The following is a 23,733-nucleotide window of genomic DNA, read 5'->3' as shown; positions in this document are numbered from 1 at the left end:
TGCATGACCAACTTCACCTTCTGGCGGTCGGACCGTCTGCCATATACTGTCTCACCTTTGACTCTGTACGGATCGAATTGTCGGTCTGCATGTGTCCCGACGCAAAGTTAGCGATTATGTAACGGGCCACGTCTGACTCAGGCTGATGAGCGACGCCAACGAGGACACACGGATGTTTCTGAGGGGAAACATGCACCAATAATTGATGTTTGCTGAAACCGTGAGCGAAACTGACAATGTCATTTTCCTGCCGACAGCAGCGAGAGGAACGTCACCGCTGTCATAATTGGGTTGAGACAGATGGCGAGAGAGATGATAGGAGAGAGTTTCAAAAGAAGTCGGCTTGCTCTTTTTTTTCCTTTCTTTCTTTTTTTTTTTTTTATGAACACATCCCGTGTGTGTGTTTCTGCTCGCTCCACCACTGCGTGTGATGTTCCTCCACTAAACAGTAACTACCTGTCACCGCTTCTGCTTTGCCTGAATCTGGAGCATCAGCAAGGGGTCACAGGGGGAACGTATACGCTCAGGAACGGCCGAGAAACAATCACAGTCGCGAGGAGTTTCCGCAGTTGGAGACATGTCATGAATTTTCCATCATTGTAGGAAATGATTTATGTTCTCAAACACTTCAGCTAATATAGCTCGAGGCAGTGATGTGAATACATAAGATTTCATCGGCGTAATAACTCTTTTATATTGTCTTTCGATATAAAAAAAATGACTCGTCTCAAGTCCACAATAATGATATCAACCGTTTTGTTCAAAGTTTATTTGATTGGAACTGTGAAGCAGTAAAAAAAAAAAAAAAAGTTAAATGTTATCGTTTTCATCTTTTAAATTATATGGCTTTATTTTTATTGTGTCCCTGAATAATCAATCACACTCAGACAGCGAGCTGCCGCTGTGATGTGTTTCTACTATTGCTCGACATTTAACATATGCCAAAAGGGTGAAGTAACCGACATCAGCTGTGCATGAGCGGAATAACAAAACGCCGCGTATGAAAGGTTAATGAGCCCCGAGAAGTGGAGTGGTCTGTCATAGGAGGCTTCCCACACCTCGACAAGTGAGGCGACGAGCACGGGGAGAACAGCAGATTTAACAAAAGCAGAGTGAAATGTGGAAGCTGAACATCCGTGACGACAGATTGTCGGCGTCTGAAAATGTGATGCACGTCAGGCTGTGAGGAAAAAAAAGAGTTCAGGCCAGTTCAAGAGTGGACCCGCGAGGTTTCCACATAAGAAATGGAGTCGTTTTCACTGGTTATTGACTGGGAGGAGACCTTCAGTTGGCATCCCTGTACTTGTGCTCTGTTATATTGCTCTGCTGTCCACCGCCTGTCCCTGGAGAAAATAATGCGCTGCTGGACTTTTAATTAAAATCGTAACACAAATTTCTCCCATATACATTCTGTAGTCACACCTCAACATAATCACTTCTGCAATGTAATGGGCTTTTACTTTTAAGTCGTGCATGCATCACTTAAAAGCCCCTGTAGCAGTAGGATAGTTTGAGAAAGAAGCTTATTGACGTTTTCGCAGCGTGTTACGGGAAGAATCACTGAAACGTGAAGCTACAGTCGGCAGCAGGTTAATTTGGTTCCAGATTAACAATATTGAATTTTTTTTTTTTGAAATTTTGATTTGGTGTGGGTGTTACTTTATTTAATGTATGACACATTTCTTGAATATCATAGACTCCCCTTTGTGCCTCTCCCCCAGGAAAGAAGACTGTGCGCACACCCATTCCTGGAAATCTACACAAAGGATGAGATACACTTCATGGCTCCGTTGGCCCGTCAGGCAGATTTTTACGTGCCTGAATTCAGACAAGGAGAAAAGAGGCTGCCAGAGGATTCGCACAGTGACACTGATGTCTCGGGTATGTGAACTTCTATAGTGACTTGCATTAGCGCAGGAAGTACTCTCAAATAAAGTCGAAGTCAAAGTCCATTTCAAGTCTCAGAATTGCAGATTCCACATGAAAATAGGTTCAATTCATTCAATAAAAAAAAAAAAAACTCCACAAACAAAAACAGTTCACACCCCTAATGTTTCGTTCTTACGATGTTTGGAATCTCTGCTCGGTCGCTCCTGTGTGATTGCTCCATGGGCAAATCGCCAGCAATGGTATTGCTGTGGAAATCGATGGACCTCACGATTCGTTTGGCAAGTGACCACAACCACAATCCGTCTGCATTTGCTGGCCGTTCTACATTCCCAAGCTCACCTGTGGCCGTGAAGGAGATGATGAATGCGAGCAGCCAAATTAGTTTTCTTGGCAGGGAGGCTGGTTTCTCTCTTTGTGAAGGAGTGAGGCGTTTTACCATGCAGGAGAGCCTCTAAGTGAAGCTCCTCCATCCTGAGATGAGCTGGTGAAGGTGGTTCAGGTATCCAATTAAGACCCCCCCCCCCCCCACACACACACCCCCATCCCCAACCCACCCATCACCTCCCATTCATGAACAACTGGGGAGAGGTTCAGCTGGAGAGATTAACTTACCAGGTTGTTCCCTCTTGAGAAGCTGAAGACATTTGCACTGGACTTAAAAATCACAGCCATGTGGATTAAGCATGAAAGAAGACGGATGGATGGAAGAATAAGCTCTCTGTGTCTTATTTAGAACACATGATATCCCTAAAATGAGGATGGCTGCATAATAAAAGGAAAATACCATGTTTGAGCTCATTATTCTGAGCTTAAAATAATATATATATTTTTTTTAATTCAGTAACATATATAGAGATGTATTGTTAAATAGTTCATGTTAAAGATATTAAGCTCATGTTGTCGAGTGCATGGGGAAAATAAAATTAGAGGACATTGACAAGTAAAAATATTTTGCTTTGTGCAAACTTTTTGTGTCCAGTCGGTCAGTATTCACCCGAAAATAATGAGTCAGAAGGAAAGTAGGCGAATGAAAAAAATAACATGATAAACACTTAAATGGATATTTTCTTTTTTCTTTTTTCTTTTTAAAGAATTCCCAGACTATATCACTGTAAACCAGCTCACAGAGCACCAGCAGGAGACGTTATGGTTAAAGAGAGTTGCTGTGCTGTCGGCACAGTTTGAACACATTTTCACTGATATTCACATTTTGTCTGGATGATCTCGTACTGACAAGCATCACAAAGTAAGTATAAATACTTAATTAATCTGCCAGTTAAAGACACTACTTCATACCACAAGACATACAACATACCGCAAATTTGTAATGTGTAACACTACAGCATGATATGATGATCAAACATATTGTGATTCCAGTGACATCCTACTTTACAGCGTTACACCCTTCACTTGCAGTTTTTCATGAGTTGGTTGGATATTTTTGCACATTGTGCTTTTTTTTTCAGCTTCACAAGTGTGAGGTCTGCAATTAGCTGAGCAGCTTGCATCCCATAGTTATTTTTTTCTTTCCACAACCTCAAGGTCTAACCATTTGCTGTCCCAGAAATAAGAAAAAACTAAAATGTGTATATATAAAAAAAAATGCTTTACATGCCAGCATGCTCCACTAACCAAGCTTAGCTTTTCATATTTTATCTTGCTATTATAATATCTGGTGGTATTTCAGTGACATTATTCTGTAAGCTGTGGTGACATTCGACCCTAGAAAGCTCCACAGAGCAAGAGCAAGAGAAATCAAGGCTTTTTCTTTCGTCTAACTATTGTCTCATTTCGTTAAGAGTAAAGTTGTTAAATTTGTCAGCCCTTTTTGTCTGATGGCTGTTATGAAACTGAGCCCCGACTCCGGAGTGTGGCCGGTGCCGGAGGCTGTTCAGATGAGACCTCGTTTCTATTACTTTTCATTATCGAGCAACCTCGTAGAGGCAAACTGTGAGCGACGCCTTCAGAGGTGTTAATGAAAAGCCGACGCACAACAGCCCCTGGAAGTGGGAGTTGTTCTAGCACTCACCGAGCGGTAATCCACAGTTTAACTCACACCATATTGGAAAGCTGCCTTTACTCTACGAGTTTTTCCCATTTTAACGTGGGAGGAGTATCTTTGGACCGACTTGACTTTCGTGGCTTTAAAATGTAGCTTTAGTTGAATACACACAGCTAAAACTGCTAAAATGTGAAAAGCAATGGTGACATTTAAATTTACTATAAATTCTTCACAAGTATTTATTGGAGGGGTCAATAAAAAGGAGTTTTATACCTTTACAAACACATCAATTGGAGTGTTTTTTTGGTTGGACTCTTTCTTTTTCTTTCAAGAAAGTGGCTTATAGACTCATATGGACTCGTAAGATATCTGAGTGCCATATGAATTAAGTCCTTATTAATTATTATGGAAATGTTACTTTATCTTTGTGGATGTTCCAACATTTTGTGTTGAAACTGTAGTTTCGTCCTCATAATTGTAACAAAACCCTAAAAAAAATAAAAATTGGTGATGGTCACAATGTTTCCCGTCTTGGCTGAGTGCTGCTGTGTTCACAAAGCAAATGTGTTCAGCTGCGAGGCGATAAAGTGATCCGATGTAGCCCGGTTACCTTTTAAAGTGTTGGATTCCACTGGAAAGTACAAGTGAATAAAAGTTTCTTGACATATCTGCAGTCAACCTTTTCTAAACACTGTGAGGAAAAAAAAAATAGTCCAAGCTGAGCCGGGGCGGGAAAAAGAGCAGACCACCGAGCACTAATTCCTGCTTGCAGCTCCCACTGAAGCGTGAATCTAAATCCATGTTGACAAATACAGAATAGATGATCTCTGATTGACTCGTATTTAATCACGAATGATGCCATCCTTCCATCGTCCCACCTGTAAAACTGTGGTGGACAGTCCATCACAGAGCAGAGATGGATTTGTTAGCCATATTAATCAAGCCTTTTGTGTGGATGTGTGTGTGTGTGAAAGAAACTTTTTCAGTATCTGACCTGCAACAGTGGAAAACAATGCGATTGTACCGTTTACATGTCATAAACTCTTCTGATCCCGTCGTCGGTGGAAGTCGATCTAATCACGCAGAATTGTTTTCACGATGCAGTTTTCATCGGATCGCGCTGCGCTTGAAATGACCAGCTTTTGTTTCTTTGATATAAATTGGAAAACTTTCCTTTCAAACTTCTGATCAGTTAAAAGAAATAGTCTGAAGATGAAAGCTTTTCCAGGCCGTCTTTTTTTTTTAACCGCCATCCCCGCCCGTCTTTCAATAAACTAAACACTCACTGGATTAATAGAAGGGAAATCTGTTTGCTTGTGCTACTTTGTACAGAATATATTCATTATTTTGCTCACTGAATCCTAAATATCGGAGGCGTTTACGAAGTGCAGAAGATGATCTGAAAGAAAAATGATTGATGTGTTCCTCTTCGATTTCATATTTGCATCTGATCTTTGATTTTTTTTTTTTTTTTTTAATGACAAATGTTAAAGTCGATGCTAAACTTTACATAATTCTAAAAGATTGCTTCTATTATTCATTCATTCTTACAAACTGATGCAGGCTTATTTTTCAAATGAATGTGCCGTTGCATTTAAAACATTTCCTTTCAAAGCAGCTTAAAAACCTCAAAGATGCCATTACAAAATACTAATAAAAAAATATTCTACAATTACGCACAGTAATACACATTATTTGAAACAAAGCTCTTCACTAGCACTTGTCACTCTGCATTTCCTGGTGATGAGATACAGTTCTTTCATAATTTATCCCGGTCCCGCCCAGACACACACAATCTGTTTTTCAAACTCCATTGCAGTTTATTTCACACCTCAATCTTTTGAACAATAATGAAAAAAAAAAAAGTAAATAAAGTAGTTGCAATAAACTAAACTACAACCTCTTTTAACCACCTTTACCCCCCCCCCCCCCCCCCCACCACTGATTTAAGTAACAAGTGAAATGTGCGAGAATGCATAACTGTGCACTTTTCATTATAATGCACATGCGTGTTGCATAATCCATCCTTCATGTTGACACTCGAGCTCCTACTTCACTAACTGCAATGTCAGTTTTCCATAATTTCACTGAGGAAAAAACCGAGGGTTGTTTACGGACCCCGGTGGCTCCTCAGACGTCGTGTGCAGTGGAAGTGACATTCAGTTCCACGGCTGCGAATGATAATGTGACGGGCAGCCTCGCTCCTGTCACACTGGGATCGACTCGGCAAGGTCAGCGGAGCATTCAGGCCACTTGAAGCTTCTCTGGTCCACTGATCTCCCCACTCAGCCGCCCGACACACCCACCTCTCGCGCCCAAGCCTGTCTCACTGACCTGATCCACCCCCGGGCTTCTGCTCACACGGTGTGGAAATCCCTCCACCGCTCTCCAGTTCCCGTTCACTGCCACATATATTTTTGGGGGGTTTCAACACTTGATCGAATAGGTTTTCCAGTCAAGCCTGTCTTGAAGTTGTTGGAACAGAGGAGCTCCATGTGGAATCACGGTGTGTTTATTTTCAGCTGAGCATGATATTTAACACTCCACACGGCACCAGAAGGACGTATTTAACAAAATTGATTTCCATACATTTTGGGACAGTGTGTGAATAAAAACTGGCTATGATGTTTTCTCACAAGGGGAAAAGGAGTTCATGTGAAAAGGAGGCTCACATGAACCTGATGACAACAAAAGACTGAAACGGAGAAGTTGTACTGACAAAAGCATTTCGGAGAGCATTTTTTAAAACATTGGATCAATTGGAAGCAAGTCAGTAATATATATATATATATATATATATATATATATATATCTACAGCGGCAAGAGTTTCACAGATGGATGTCCAGAGGTTCACCAATCAAAAAGGATCAAATGAAGGGAGGGAGGAACGAAATCTCTTCAAGAAAAGAAAAATGATGTCAAAGTGCGTGAGGTGTTTACAGAGTGCCTACAAAAAAGGAAGCTTTGCAACTGGTAAACATGGCTCTGCCATTAAATTGGAAAAAAAAAAGACGTTTTCATGAAAGGTTTGACTTTTGAACGCGTGATATTTTGCTCATCTTCTACCATGAATACAATAACTATCGATTAAATACGCAACTCAATGTATTATGTTTACATATACTTGTCACACAGACTGTCCTCAATCCCCCCCCCCCAAAAAAAAAAAAAAAATTATATTTTGAATAATGGCCATTTTAATTTAGATGGATTTGTTATGCAGTGATGTAAAACATTATAGCCTGACGCTAAATCGTTAAATAACATTTAGCTTTTGCATGCATTGTTTACATTGTCTAATTAGCTACACGAGTCCCAGATCAAATGTGATTTTCCTGATGGAGGATTGTTCCACTGTCGGTTTGTAAAGAGACAGAAAGGACATGACGACCTGACTGGTAATATGTTGACTAAAAGAGCATATGTACTCTCTCTCTCTCTATATATATATATATATAAAACGTGCCGACTGGTGAGCCTCGGAGTTCCCTACATTTCCTTTTTGTTGCTGCCGGTGCCCTTTGCACCAGCAATGCTGTGGGCTTTGCATCAGCTTGTTAGTTTATTCATGACCACTGACAGAAGATCTGCTGTGTTTTCTTCCTATTAGGAGAGGGCTTTGTGTTGGATGTAATGATATGGTGGAAGGTTTGACTTTACAATGTGAACCGACAAATGGATGACCAGGCACCACGGATGTTGCAGAATAACAGAAATAAACACACCAAGGGGTTTAGTGAATCACTGTTTCCACCAGATGTAATAAATAACCATATTACATTTAATTTAAAAGTCAGTTCAATTCAGTCAAGATATGACAAGGATGAAGCCAAACCCTGAAAATTACAATAATGCAATAACGTTTAAAAAAATAAAAATATGAACAGTGAAGGAATCTTGTGCTGAATTTTAAGGAGTGAATTTATATGTGGCCCTGTTGATAGAGTGGGGTCATCTCTCACTCGTAAGGTTGCGCGTTCGATTCCCTATCTATCCACATGGTGTGTGAACGTGTGTGGGTGAATGTCAATATCCTCACAATCAGAATTTCCCTGAATTGGCTTGCAGGGCTTTCTGTGTGGCGTTTTCATGTTCTCCATGCACTTATTCCCTTTCAGCAGTCCAATATATACAAGTTTGAGGTTAATTAGTGCTTCTAAATGGCCCTGGGTGCAAATGTGATTGTCTGGATGCTTGTCTCGTCTCTTTGCCTTTGCCCTGTGCTGGATCTGACCGGGGTTTTACCACCTTCGCTCCGAGTTGGATCCGCTATACAGAAGATGGTTGGACATAATTTTAAATAGCATTTTAAAAGTTTGAAAATGGCCGAGGGAGGAAAACATCCAGAAATCTTTCTTTACACTCTGAAATCTCAACACGCATCACAAATTGTTGGAGAAAAAAACACAAGCGGCCAGCCACAGTTCACGGGGGTCCCACGTGTTATCTCCGCAGCCCCTACAGCCCCGATGTGTAATTACATTTTCAAGGAGGCGCAACCCTCTCCAGTGTTGCCTTCAGCGGGGCTTTGCAGGCGACGCACGTATCTACTGGTGCAGCGTTTCTCTTTAAAGAACATGTGTGAATTATGTGTCTGACAAGAAGAAAAAAAAAAAAACCTCTGTTGCTGTTCTAAACCTATAAGTAGTGGTCGAACTGTCAGTTTTGCAAAGAGTTGCTTGATTGCAGCCGCATGTTTTTTTTCCTTTTCCCCTGATATGAAGTCTTGTAGCTCTGATTGTCACCCTTCACACAACACACCGCTTTGCAGTGATTGTGCCCCTGTGGGATTTAAACTTAATTATACTAATTATCCTTTCTCTGCACTTTGTTAAAACACATTCAAACTTACCTTGCTCAAACTTTGCTGCTTTTTTTCCTCGGTTTCATTCCAATAATGGATCAACTGTCAGTCAGATGTACCAGGAGACTGACGCCTGAAGTCGCCACTAAACTATTAAACGAAAACCACCTTCCAGCCCCCCGAAACACTAAAGACATACCTCTTATGTACCTTTGATCTAAATGGGAATTTTCCTCTCTTTCGACGGAATACATTTGCCTCAGGGGTTTGGTGGAAAACCAAACGAAATATACATTTTTAGTGTTTTATTTAATTCCTATTCTGCCTCTATCACACATATGCTCACTTTGCGGCTGTAAATTAATCAACCAGAGCTTGTGGCTACATTTATATTGTGTTTCTTTTTTTTTTTTTTTTTTTAATTTTACATGCATTAATTTAAAGTTAAATGGGAGACTATGCTTTACTGTAAATTATACAGTGTGCAATCTTACATGCTTTTCTTTCTCGCCCATGGAACTCCACTAGTTGATTGTCTGCACTTCCAGGGATGAATTATTTTCCCTCCACTCAGCTGACAGATTGCATTGCAATTAATTGGAATTGTGATTTATTTATTTTGCACTTCTTGTTCAAGTTCCAGTTGCATGCTTGATCTTCGACCCGGGCTCGTATTCTCCGACAACACAAAGTAAATCCTCACGCTCTTCTTCTGTTGTATGTTTTTCGCCGTGTGCAGCACAACAGTGCAAGCCCCACAAGCTCATCCAGTGTTTCTTAATGCTCAGCTGCTTCTTCATTATGGTTCGTGACACCTTCAAGGTGATTGCAGACGGCTGTACATTGTGGTGGTTACTGTTTCAATACTTTTTTTTTTTCCCCTTCCCCCGTTTCTTTCTCTTTGATTGTCGCGTTAGAAGTCTCCGCACCGCAGATCACAGCCGCCACTGAAGATAAAAAATCTGTGAGGTTTATCACTGTTCTTTACCTTTTAAGTTTTAATGAGTATTGAACAAATGTTGCTTTGTTGAGATTGTCAGTGCAGCGAGAGGATGTCTGTTCCCCACAAAGCCTCCATTATTTTGTTTATTTCGAATGTCTTGTATGGAAAATGAATGGACACTATGAACACATTATAATTATATATTTTTAAGCCATCTGACCAGTCTTATGTCCTACCTCTTCAGCCCGATTGCAAATTGTTCCAATGTCTACACATGCGTGTTCACTGACATATCTTCCTGCGTATATTTAAGCCTCCTGACATCATGCTGACCCACCAGGAGGTGAAGACATCAAATACAAAATATTCAAGTGTTCATCATGCATCTGACTTATTTCACTCAGTGACACATTGGGAATTTGATGCATTACTTTACAGTCCTGTCAGATATTCATCTTCATCCATACTATAATCCATCCATAGATAACTTCAGAATTCAAAATGTTTGCACAATTCCTAAGATTTTAATATGACACGCATTTTCCAGTATTCATAACTTCTACACTGATATTCAGTTTAACACTCGTTTGTTTAGGGTTTGTCGCAATTGCGTGCTTGGACTTTGAAATCACCAATTTTTAACTTTGTCTAATTATCGTGTGGAACTGTGAAACGCTGTCGTGATGGGATGTGATGCTGCTCAGCCTCAGATTACGCCGAGATCTTATCCCTTCACCATGTTTTTTGTCTCGTTACGTAGCAATCGGCCTCCTTGTGTTGAATGTTGGTTCTTGGCATCTTCATCCTCCCCCACATCAGGTCTGCTGCTAATGACACGCTGGCTTATTAATGTTGAGCGCTATTGATTTGGGGGAGAGCGTTGTGGGGAAACACTCGGGGCCACACAAAGACGAAAGGTCAACAGACTGGCACGCCTAGGTACGGAATTGATCCTGTTAACCTGCAAGGGACAAACTCAAAAACACAGAGGAGTCAAGTGGTCGGCTTGCTTGTATGAGCTCATCCAATTAAAGAACAGAAGACCTTTAGCTCACAGGAGCTTCTAATTAACAACACTGCAGGGTCTATTTTCAGGTTTGAATTGGAGTCGCAGCACAAGGTGTTGTAGCTGGTATCACATTTGCAACCAGAGGAATGTGTGACATGTATGATACATTACAACAGAGCCTCCGTGCACAAATGCAGAAAGGAGGTGGTAGAAATGCCTGCGCTCTTAAGAATTTAATTATGTGAATGAAATCAGAAGTAATGAAAGTAGAAGAGGTGTTGAAATCCTTGTTAATTCAGAAAAAAAAGTGTATTTATCTAATATTCATGCATGCAACCTGATCTATTTCTATAGCTATTCTGTAGCACATTTTGCTGATATTATATGATTTCCTGACGGCATTCTTTTGTAATTAAAACATTTTGGGAGGGATATTTTGATGTCATTCTTCGTGAGTATGATTCATCAGTTTGCTGCAAAATAAAGGGACTCTTTTGAGGAACGGGATATTCATTCTGGGATAAAATCACAGCACAGCTCTACAGCCATCATGCAGATTTTGGTTGCAGTCCCAGCCCTTGCATTTTTTTTTTTTTTTTTTTTTTTGGGGGCGGTCTTGCTTTTCTCATGTGGTGTTTGTTTATGGAAGTCCTCTCACCATCTGTCCTCCCCCTCCCTTTGTTCTATCCCTGCTCTAGGTGCAGACTCCAACAGCGAGTGCAGCTCAGGGAGTGGGGTTCTCCTGTCAAGCAGCAGAGAGACGTCACCGGCGGCGTCCTCGGTCCACGCCACGCCTGTGCGAGATCAAGAGGACGGGGATTACGCCGGGAGACGCTCGTGTAAAGAGCCGGACTGGGATCTGGAGGAGGGAGACGAGCCACTTGACGGAGACTCGCAAGAGCGCAAGAGCCGCGAGGATCCCACTCAAGAGTGGTGGGGTGTTGTTGGTGGAGAGGAATAGATGTTTAAAACATAGCGTGGTTTAATATTTTATGGATGTTGCTGGTTATAGGTTATATTTTTGTCCTAAAAGATTCATGAAAAGGTCAAAACGAGACTTTTCTACCTCCGAAAACACCCTGTTTGTTGCGAAATATCATCAAAACATTTAGTGTTCAGACTAAATCCATTTCTCTCCGTTGCAATTGCATATGTTGACCTGTGCGTTTGCGGGAGAATACGTTAAGCTACAATCAATCCACACGAAGGGTGGAAACGTCCTCGGCACCATGGTGTAGTGACGAGCGCTCTCACAACATGAAAATCCCTGGTTCGAGCCCGGTTAAGTCTAAGTGCTGACTTTAAAGATATTTTTATGATCGTATGACTGATTGTGATTGACTCCATTGCCTGCAGGATGTATGGATTGATTGATTACCTGATGTTGCTCAAAACAGAGGAAGCCTTTGTCCTCGTCAGTGTTTCTTGCTGTTGTCGGAATAACACAGTCCTGTGTCACACTTGAGCGACACAACCAACACTTGTTCGTGGGATCATGTTTTTGTTCATGAAATGTGTCAGTATCCTCTATTTTCACAGTTTTAAAGGGAAAGCTTTTGCGTTTTTTTTTTTTTTTTTTTAAAGTTTGCATCGATTGAAAGAACAAAACAGTTCTCGCTTATTCAGGTAGCCTGAGTTCACTTGAAACACGTTTGTCTCCGCGATGCTGTCAAACCGATAAGACGACTGAAGGAAGTATTTGATAACTGAAACAGTTTTGAAAGTCTTCCACTTTAAATATTTCATACCTCCTGCTAAAAGTGTCCATAGTTGTTTTGAGAGTGATGAAGTTGTTTGAGGAGCTGCCTTTACTTGTCTATTTTATGAAGTCAGCCGTTGTTTGTTCTCACGAAGTGCTGCGCCAGAACTGTTGGTACTTGAAAGAAATGCTGTAAAAAGGTCCTAGGGAACATAATATGGTAGAAACTTTCTCAAAAGTTCACTTCATTCAAAGTGCAGTTAAATGGAGGAGGAATAAACCAAGGCGGTGCCTTTTGTGGTAACGTTCACAGCGCGTCGGCTCAGACCAAATCAATTTCATTTGAGAAGCAAATTTCGACAGACGCTCGGCTGTGCTTCAGTGTCGCCTGCAGACACTCGCCCGTTTGGAATTCTCCTGCCCTTCGGCGAAGAAAGTGCCTTCTGTCGAAGCACCTGCTGCCCTTCTTCTGATTTCTCTGGGACGTCACCAAGTCCCTGCTGCATTTATTGGTTGTTAATGGACCACTCGGCAATAAGGACTCAATCAGCACATCTGGAAACAGCTGTCCACTGTAGAATTAGTCTTTGTTCAGTTTTTCTGTTTTGCACCACAATGTAAGGCTGTTTTTTTTACTTGATCAACCTTTTAGTATTGCTGTTCTGTGTTTTAAACGAAAATGGTTTGCTCTGATCATAACAAAAAATACAGTGTAAACCAAATGATAATCACATATCAGAACTATGACTTGTTTACAAAAGGTTGTAATGTCTTTAAAAACTTCAAAAAATAAAAATCACTGAACTTTTTCAACAACACATTGGGATCAGTATGTTTTCTTAAATAAATAAAAGTGTTTTCCCCAACTGAATTGTAGCACAGTTTGTGATGTACAATTGGAAATATACTTCAATTTCCCCCAAAATAATGGTAAAGGTACTTTTACAGCGCATTTTGCCAGTTTCGTTCGTAGTGTGAACTGCAGTCCTCCTCTGGTCGTCCGGCCACTTCTGGGTCAGCACCGGCAAATGGGCTGATCATTAATATTCATTTCACTGAGAGCAAGGCTCCGCGACTTCGTCTTAATTTTACAGACGCTTCACATCTGGCACTCCAGTATTCTCAAATCATTCCAACATCGCATCCCCAGCTCCTTAATTTTCTATCCAGCAATCAGATTCTCTCATTTTTACTTTTTCAAGCCTTTCCCCATCTGCCGTCTCTTTGCACACGCTAAGTCCTGTTTGGTGTTTTCTCATTTTGTTGTTTTTTTTTGTCTTTGTCTCTGGGGTAAATGTGTGAGCTGCAGCCTCAAACACCACCTGATGACCCACGCCTCGTGATATTTCCCTATCTTTCATCTTTCAATAGACGAGATCCTGCTGAGCTCCTTACAGCAGGTCAGTCTCACTTGGAGTGGCCACTGTTTGTGTGCGTGAGCCAAGTGAGGGATGAGCCATGCAGGCTGGGCTTTCGGCAAGCAGCCATTAGTTTGTTGATGTTTTTGTTTTCGAGAAGGTTCTGATCTCAAGCGCGCACATTTAACACTCTCCAGATTTGCATTGCTTTGCAGAAGAGTAATACTGCGCACCCGCATATGTAAGATCTGGACTGTTTTCCACTTTATTACATTAAATGACAGAACGGCAACCTGTGCAGCAGCTCTGCACTGGTTGCAATGCAGAACTGCCCTACCCACAGCTCTTATTGGCTAAAACAAAACACTGAGGCCAAACACTCACTGAGACACTCACCAACTTGCGCCCAAAGCTAAGTTGGCAATTTTCCCAATTCTGCTGAAGGTGAATATGGTTTCGTTTGAAATGTGCAAGGGCGAGAAGGAAGTGCTCCCCCAAGTATGCATAGGAAGAACATGCAAACTCTTCATTGAGGGAAAGTGTCTGAAATCCTAAGGTGCGAGTGCACACCTCTACGCCTGTGCAGCCCACCCAACTGTTACGTGTTTCATATTTGAATCCCTTGCAAAAGCAACAGTTTTTCCTCATGCTTTGAATAATATTGCCAGTATTTGTCTTCATGTGGTTACCACCATGTCAAATGGACTTTACTCATACGGCCCATGAAACGGCTTTAGGAACCTCGACATGTTTTAAACATGCACACGTGGACAGGAACGGCTGCAAGGTGATGGCATATTATTTTTTGCAACCCGTTGTTCAGTATGTTCCCCGGAGACGTTGGCACCTGGTCGGGACTGAACCACCGACCTGGAAGCCAACCGATCTGCTCTAGAACTACACCAAAAATACTGCAGGATACAGTATTTGTTATGACTGTAACTGTAGATACTGCTCATGACTAATTCACAACCAACTTTTACTTTGCGAGCCCCTCCAACCCAGCAGGACAACAACCCACCTTGAGGCGATGTCGGGGCTATTGACTTTGAGGGAGTGTGATGGAGCGCTGCGTCCGACGGCCTGGTATGCGCCGACTCCTGACCTGAACCGGCTCAAGATGGACTGGAGAGGGTTTGGACTGCAACAATAAAAGAAAAGCAGCTCACCAGGGATGAACGTGAGAATCCCTTCGTCACTGTAGGGGGAAAAAAACCCAAACATCTCAGGCGACAAACACACGGGGCGAGTAGCTTGCTGCCATGAAGAATCTTCGGAGATAACCTCAATATTGCTCAATGATCCCATACAATAGAAATATATTTAAAAAAAAGAAAGAAAGGCAAATCTCTGAATGAGTAGCTGTGTCCAAACTTTGAATGTAAGGGTGGCAAGGCATTTTATGATGACAAATCTCCTTCTGAGGGTGTGAGTCATCCTGCATAGACAGTACCTGCGAAAAACCTGCAGAAGATTTTATTTTTTTTTGTCATTTATAACTGCGGTAAAGTCGTTGTAAATCCATGAATAATGGGAGACAGTGCTTGAAAAAAAAAAAAGTTTTAGAATAGGTGTAAATTCTTTACAGCGACTATAGGCGCGTCATTCAGATTCACACTGACTCATACCTGACTGAGGATCTTGAGTGCAACTGGGAGCTGTTTTAAAGCAGCAGGTTTATTGAGCTATTTTTTTGGAACTGAAACTTGGAACAAATCTTAGACTCTGGCTGATTTCATCCAGATAAACCAGTAAATCTCCTTTGAAATTCAGGCTGCATTAGTCCCTTCTTTGAGAAGGTCTTTCTTCTTGCATTCTGCATTCACGACACATTTTTTTTCCCGATGTTATCTGTCAGTGTTTCCTCTGAGCACAAGAATAATGCGCCGGTGAAAATCGTGAGCGTTAATTACAGGGATTTTGTTGACAAGCGCTCGTTAAGCGGCTGTACGCTCCTGCTTTACTCCTCAGAAACATTGAAATACACACAAGAAAAAGAAAAAAAAAAAAGCAACAAACACCCATTCACTAATTTACAGTAATGTGAAGTGGCCTCAGAGGAATTAATTGGCTGGATGCTGATCTTTTACATAACAAATGTTCAACAAATAAAATGATCTATAGGGTGTGTTTACATTTTTAATCTAAATGCTGATTACTCTGAAGATGGGTTTGAGTTCCCAATGGATGAAGTTCATTGAGATGGATGAGCTTTAAGAGTAAGTGCTGAGATGTTTTCCCTCTGTGTAATTACAAAAGCTTTCTGTAAGGAGTCTTTCTCGTGTACAAGGTGCACGCGTGTAAGACTGCGAGCTGAACTTGTTGATTGGGCAGACAGATGAGGCGCAGAATCACTCAGATATGGTCACAGGATGTGTTGCAGTAATGGGCTCGGTGTATAAATACTTTGCATCTGAAGTTGGGGAAAGATCCTGTTTCATCCTCGTGTGGCAGTTTGAAAGGATCATTCCAGATAACGACAACATTTCACTTTCACTTTTCAGAACGGTGATTTCGTTTGGTCGAAAAACTTTGCTCACACAGAAGTACTTTCAGATTATTAGGCAATCTTCCAGATAGAGAAAAAAAACCAACCAAAAAAAAACATATTTTGGAGAAAAATCTATAAATAATACTCTGAACTGCCAGCAGTACAAAGCAAGAGCCTCTACAAATACAGCTGTAGCTCTGCATGAACTGCTTGCGTAAAGAGGGATTGGTCTTGTCACGTCAAGTGTTCTCACTTTGTCTTTTTTCCCACAGTAGGATGGGTTTGAATGACCAGACAATCCTAATAGATTGTGAGGGATTGACACTCAGTTTAACGCTTTATGGGGCATCATAAAGTCAGAATATCCATCACGAGTTAAAATACCTAAGAACATGTCACTTTTTTTTTTTAACAGAAGCACATTTTTTTCTATAATTTGTGAAATACAATGTTGATCTGATCAGTTTTAGGCTTTTCAATAGATTTTTATTACATAAAAAGAACAATTTGCTGTGTTTTTTTTATACTAACTTGCAAGCGCTTGAGTACAAATTCCTTACTTAAAAATATTTCATTTCAAAAGGTTGTTTAACTTAACACTAACTGTGAATTGATAGCCAAAACTAAACAAAAACCATCATGCATGTATGCTGCTGGTGACATGGCCCAGGAAAATTGGAAAAATAAGAAAGGGAAGTCAAAAAAGTGAAGTGAAAGTGTGTGTTGAAAAAATAATTGATATTTAAAACAAAGCCCTCCTTGTATAATAATCTCAAAGGACACAATAAATGTAACCCAGATGACATTAAATGTAAACTATTTGAATGATGTAAGTCAGTAAGTCAGCAACCAAACAACAAACTTACCTACCTACCTACCTACCTACTTAGTTATCTACCTACCTACCTGAGCAAGTTGTGTAGTAATTAGTCTTCTCACCAGTGAGTGAGTGAGTGAGTGAGTGAGTGAGTGAGTGAGTGAGATCCCAGTTGGACAGAGTGTTATAGAAGGAGTATTAGTTGCAACTCCATGAAATGGTTCGTAGCACTTTTGCATCCAGAGTTGGACGACCCCAGTTGGATTTCCAGGCCGTTTTGTGTCTGCGTGTTCCTCCTCTACGTGTGTTTAAGGCTTTACTCCAGGAACCTTGTCTCACAAGCCTAAGACATGCTTATCAGTTGAATTGACGCCCATGAGGATCAGGTCTGTCTCCAACGCAACAAACGGGCCCGACGAAAACGTGGATGGATTGATTGGACCTGAGCGTTGACTCTGCCCCGATTGAATACGTTTTGCAGAAACTTTTGTTTAAAAGATTAAGTGCTTTAAAACCATGACTCAGCTCAGGCGAAAGCAATCAGATCAGAGGAAATTGGTTTACCTCCTCTCTTTGTGGACTCTGATGCGTTTGTAAGTTATTTGTTCAACTGATGAGATCAAATGTTTTCACACTCGGGATGTCAATAAAAGCTGACATCTGACATTGGGGGAAACATAATTGTGGATTGAGTTATCAGATTACCACGAAAAAGTGCCACAATCTGACTGGAGTGCACAGGCCGCTTGCTGGGAGCACTTTGCTTCTGTCCTCTCTGTAATTTGGCTCGACATTAATTGGCATGTTCCTATCTAAACTCTGCCTAACACCCACATGCCCTCCACTATTGCAATGTAAACCACAATTCTATTCCAGGAGAAAATTGGTCCCTTTGTGTTAGCTAAGGGAATTATGCAACATGCAGCACCCGCTCGTCATTTTAATTGCCACTGTACACAGGAAAAAAGTTCTCCTTCCCCCAACCCCTAACTGCAGAGCTGATCTGGACACGAAACATTTGGAAATGGGTGAGATGTGTTTTGTGTGTCTGTGTGTGGGAGGGAGGGGAGGAGGGTGGCGGTAGGAGACACTACCATAAAACTAAAGTTCATAGGAACTTTGCAAGGCTTCCTGGACACTTGTGATGTCAGGCTGGCTGTGCAGCGGGGAACAGTGGACACAGAAGCCAAATTGTGCAACACATCCTCACTAATTACCCAACAGGAATGTTGCTGATGTAACATGGTGTTGGATGAGGGAAAGGTGCAGTTTGTACCATGAAAATGTGTTTTTGCTGCTGATTTTTAAACCATAGAACTCAATGTAAAGTTTGTCTTAATTGCCAGTGAAACTTTAAAGTGTTTTGCAAAGCTTTCAGGAGCCTAGTGGTACGAATAGGTACAGAAGGACAAAAATGTAAAGGAATAAAAGCATGTAGGTAATAATACCTAATTAACTGTGGACTAAATTACATAAACTCTTGCTTTAGTGAGTTGGGGTGTTCTTTTTGTTTTTCGTGAAAAACAAATTGTGCATCTTCCCTCTTGAGTTTGTGAAGAGCTGTGCCTCTCAACTGGAGTGTGATTCACTTTTAATGAGATGGAGGTGAATAGAAGAGCTGGCCAGCCTTCACAGAGTGGTTGAAAAAAAGAAAGAAAGAAAGAAGTTGATGTTCAGTTCTCTTTTCTAAATTTAGCCAGAGAGAGGCAGCATCTTGTATAATCGATCTGGAAAATGATTTTTTATTGTTAAAAGTTAAACTGACACCATAGAAGCTCAGCGCCTCTGAGAGTTTTACGCATGGGTCACCTGCGATTTTTTTTTTTAATTATTATCCCTGCATATTGAACAGCACGCTTTGTTTCATGAACTGTGTTCAGTTGTTTGCCATCAGTTCCCATCGTTGCCGTAACTCACTTCGCTGCCATGCAAACACGCGCTGCGTGAAGCATCGTCAGGTTAAAGCGCGAGGCAGGCGCGCACTCATTACGGCGGCGGAGGAGCGCGCGGAGCGAAGAGCGGCTGCGTACTGCGGGATTTCTCACCTCATCCTGCTCTCAACTTCAATTCATTAACTTTCCGGTTTGCGTACGAAACGCAAACCGGCGAAAAACACTGGTGGGGGGGTTTGTGTTTAATATAGATTCACCTGCCTTAATTGCCAGGTCGGCTCGCGCGCTCCAAACAGGGAAAATCCCCCCCACCCTGCAGCCCACCCTCTCACCCTGCACCCCTCAAGCCACCACCACCACCACCACCACCACCCCTCCTCGAGCCTCGCGCGCCTGTGGACGTGGGAGCGGGCGGTGGGCTTGTCGGTGGGCTCGTGCTCGCGCTCGCGGTGGCTGGCAGGCGCAAGTTGGAGGGCATCCGAGAGGAGTTACCAAGTCCTGCCCATGTGAGCGACACTTTTTCAGAACCAAGGACAGAGTCGAGGCGCCGCCTGGCAAACATGCTGGAAGTGAGCAACATCTGGAGTCTGCTCGTCTCCTGAACGCCCTCACGCGCTCCGCGCGGACCTGCCGAGACACATCTGGCCAACACACACGCACACACAGGTGAGAAACACTCTTTACTTTGACCTGGGGAACTTAGTTTATCATTTTTTTTTTTTACGTCTGTTTAAAAACAAAATCCCTTAGTCTCCAAATCTATTATTATAATCTCTTATGAGCAGATCATGTTTTTTTTAAACACTTCTCCTCATCACATTTGACATCTGAGACAAAATAAAGTATCATAGGAAATTGACAGTGCAGTTTGCTTTGTGGTATTTTCAAATAAACATGATCACCTATTATTAGACTAAACACAAACAGTGAGCTTGGGATGTCAAGAGATGATGCTTACAGCTGTTTTGCAACCGCCTCATGTAAATGATATCATTTAGGTGTACATACAAACCAATCAGAGCATTTGTTTTCATAAAACGTCCTCATCATCCTATGATTGACTCCTGTTGTGCAAAGTAACCCGTCTGTGCAAATTATCAAACAAAGTGTTGCCTGAGTGAGAAACTGCTGCGGTTGTGGAACAATGCACGATGGCATACATCATGCTGTTGTCAGTGGGTCAGACGGGGTGTGATGCAGCAGCGGGATTTCTCTCCAGTCTGAAAGGATGCTTTATTATTGTAGACACCTCCACACAGTCTTGATGGATGTAATTATCATCCTATTAGATGATGCCACCATGATAACCAACTGTTAATGGGCAAAGACAAGCTGTGGTAGGAGGTCTTAATCTGACAACTACACTTTTTCTCCCAGTGCTTGTTCTACTCATTTCTGAATAGAGATCCAGGTGGGATGCGTGCACTGGAACAATCTAGACTGGAGTGTGCCGGCAACCAGATTCCCTTGTGCTTCGTTTTGATGAAAATGATGCATTTGATCAATGCTGAATCTCACAATCAAGTTGGCTGCTGGCCGCCACAGAGGCATCCTAATTCCTTCAGCTGACAAGTCCAGGTGGAGGGATAAACTGAGTCCCCGCTGGAGATTACATAATGATGGAAATCATCAGATGATTTATGTCGGATGCAGTCTTTCCCTTTTCTTTTTGTATTTCGTTAGTCACACGAACGTCCCTTGCATTAAACAGAGCAATTTGTCTTTTGACTAATTAGTTCAGCTTTCCAGAACAATGCAAAAGTCTTGTCATATTGTGTCATGTGGCAAAATTATAATCTGCATTTCACACAAGTAGAAAAGAACGACACTTTATAATCTTTGGATGGCAGTATTTTAAATGTCAAAGGGCTCCCAAGTGCTGTGTTCAAACTGACATTACCCAACAGGCTTAATGATTCATGTGTAGTGGATTAAGGTCTAAATTAAATGTCATTTCATGTAGTTTCAAGTGATAGTGTTAACCCTATATTGGGTCCCCGCTAAAACATGAATGCATGTTAAAATTTCACAATTAAATCTCTTGCAAACTGTGTAGAAGTTACCAAAATGAGACATATTTTACCGTGAAGCAAACGATTCTCTAAATTGGCTTTAGCCTCCATCACAGATTGCAGATACAATTACAAACAATTTACACTCAGTCTGACTCAGTGGATGGTCAAAAATAACACATATCTCAATTTTTCACAAGTTATAGTAATTAATTTTGTTTGTTTGTTTTGAAGAAAATACAAAGAGATGCATATGTTACCAAATAGGATCATTTAACAATAAACGATGGAAGGAGCACAAGAGCTGGATGGAAAAGGAAATATTAAAAAAGCAAGAAATTGTATATAGAGTGAAACCAATATGACTGATTGAATTATTGAAAGGAAAAACTTAATTTCATTCCTGATCAAAAACAATAAATAATCCATGTGTTCATTTATTATCCTGGACCCCACATTTTGACGTCATTTCTCAGACCAAACACCATATTTACCTTCGGATAAATGTACGAGCGTCAGTCACAAAGGTGCTGGAAGCAGCGCTGCAGTGGCACACATCTTCACACATTAGCTTCAGCTGGTTCGGGAATGAGGACAATAACGAACGGGTCTCTCAAAGCATCTTTATGCAAATGTTGGAGAAATCCTCTCTTTGCTGGGCAGCGGCAGTAATGCATTAGCTGATGGTTCAAAGCCAAGTAAAGCACACTGCCTTTTCTTTTTGAACTTGCCTTTCAGAGGGAATATTGTACGCAGACAGCTGGGGAGCGAGTGACTCTGTCGGCTGCTGAGTGTGAGCGTGACAGCCGTTTCATGATAGTTTTTAATGATGTGATCGAGGCCTGATAAAAGCTACTTTACTACTTTGCAGAGGCTGAGGTTTCATGTAAGCCGATAACGTTGTTCCAGTTTAATAAGCGTTTCAAATAATTGGAAGGGAATATAGTTCTGATGGCTGATTTTTCATGTCCACTTCAGGCTCTTCAGTATTTTGTTTGCAGTTATCGAAGGTTCAAGAGTCCTGGACCTCCAACCTCACTTTGGCCTAGTTTGTCGAGGTCTGCTTAATTGGCTCTTTCTTATTGCACAATTAATTCACACTTTGACCGAGTGTTTGGATGGAGAGAGCCCCCCCCCCACCACCACCACCACACACACACAAGTCTGCCTCAACAGACACCAAAGAAGAGCAATTAGACTCATAACGCTGAACTCTTGGAGTTACTTTCCCACCTTGCTTCTAATATTAAAATAAATGAGGCGCAGCAACACCAAACACCCATTGTTCTGCGCACACAGCATATCGGAGGACATTTTTACATTACATTACAACTTCATACATTACCGCATGTAATCCTCTCCGAAGGATGAGAGGGTGGCACATTCATCAGTGCACACCCACAGCTTGATGTAATATTTATCCGGGGAGAAATTCGGCATTCATTACACTCTTACCTGCTCATTTTGCTACACGCACTGCTCCCGCAATGTCACACGATATACTTCACTGTCCCTGAAAAGGAATTGTCACATAGATAAATCACGTCAGAGTGTTGTTTTTGGCGTGGCTACAGGAGCTGGGGGTTTCTTTGTCACCGGCCCCTTCCTGGTGAAGGTGTCGTGCCTCTGTGAGCACAGGAAGCAAGGCCAGCTCAGATTGAATATGCCAGTAAAGAGAACCGCTAATAATAGAACTGACAATGCATTTGTGTCTACAAGTGACAATTTTTTTTAATGTAATATTGTAATGTCGGTAACAACGCTGCATGGCAGAAGGGTAAAAGTCAGTGGTGAGCCCCCCCCCCCTGCAGTTTCTTAAAGGAGAGGGGAGCGGCAGCACATCAAATAGTCCAAACTACAGCCAAGCTCTGTGGGTTTGCCAGTGTGACTCCTCTAAAATCTCAACATGGATTAAAAGAAATGCTAAACAGGCTCATGGACGGTTTCTGCTGATATTCTGTGCCATTTCTGCACTCCTCTGACTTTGAAATCATTGTGACTAATACTGCTGATATATTCTATGATAAAAAACTGTCGATAGCAATCCTGAAAGGGCTGTAAGCCGTGAGTCACTCGAAGGACATGATCACTGTGTGAACCCACTTAAATCAATGTGTTTTCTGCTGAACTTGTTTGATGGTGTGACCAATCATTCGGTTGGAGAGATACAAGACTGTTTTTTTTCTCTCTCTATCAGCACCGTGATTGAACCTGCCCGCCTCCCTAATGACACATTATCACAGCTCCTCATGAGATCCGAACCTGTAACCTCAACATGATAGGAATCTATATTAGCATACGTGTTTCACTGCCCACTTCCCTGCAGTCCAACCCTTATTTTATTTATTTATTTATTTATTTTTATCCATCAGGTTTCCATGGCAACCCCAGCCATTGAGGAGTACCACTGTCTATGTGATATCTCTGCTGTAAGCCTGGAAATAATGCTTCACTCGAGAGGTGCCTTAAATATCTATAAATGTTTGATGCAGTCTCTGTGGCGGCAACACCGAAGTTTGTCTTTCAGATAAAAACTATGGAAATTGAGTTTCATACAGAACTGAACAGTAAGCCAGACTGTAATAATGTCTACTGCTGGTTCAATTCACAGAGAAACTCCCAAGATTCAAGGCTCAGTTTCAGCCGCTTGACAAAACAGTGTCTGGTTTAGGCTGTCCAATTAAACCAATATTTGCCTGTTGGATCCCTGCGTGTGGCAATAAACTGGGAACAAGCCTGGCAGTTTACTAAGACTAAAGAGAAAACCGATTAAAACTAAAAAAGATCAAAGAAAGTTTATGATTGTAAAACTGAA

The 23,733-nt window shown here is 41.6% G+C and overlaps 1 protein-coding gene across 1 annotated transcript in view; it reads left to right on the top strand.

Annotated features, from left to right (window-relative positions):
- tex264b (testis expressed 264, ER-phagy receptor b) overlaps window positions 1–11,610 on the top strand; it is a gene marked incomplete at both ends in the record, with an annotated part of 33,213 nt that extends 21,603 nt beyond the window's left edge. Inside the window, 2 exons of the mRNA XM_080495367.1 lie at window positions 1,722–1,881; window positions 11,348–11,610. Coding sequence (XP_080351493.1) covers window positions 1,722–1,881; window positions 11,348–11,610 — 423 coding nt within the window. The remainder of the gene's footprint in view (window positions 1–1,721; window positions 1,882–11,347) is intronic.
- Between the last annotated feature and the right edge of the window lie 12,123 nt (window positions 11,611–23,733).

Source organism: Blennius ocellaris (assembly GCF_963422515.1).
Source record: "Blennius ocellaris genome assembly, chromosome: 4".
Classification (NCBI taxonomy): Eukaryota; Metazoa; Chordata; class Actinopteri; order Blenniiformes; family Blenniidae; genus Blennius; species Blennius ocellaris.
This window is presented reverse-complemented; position numbering and strand designations above follow the sequence as displayed.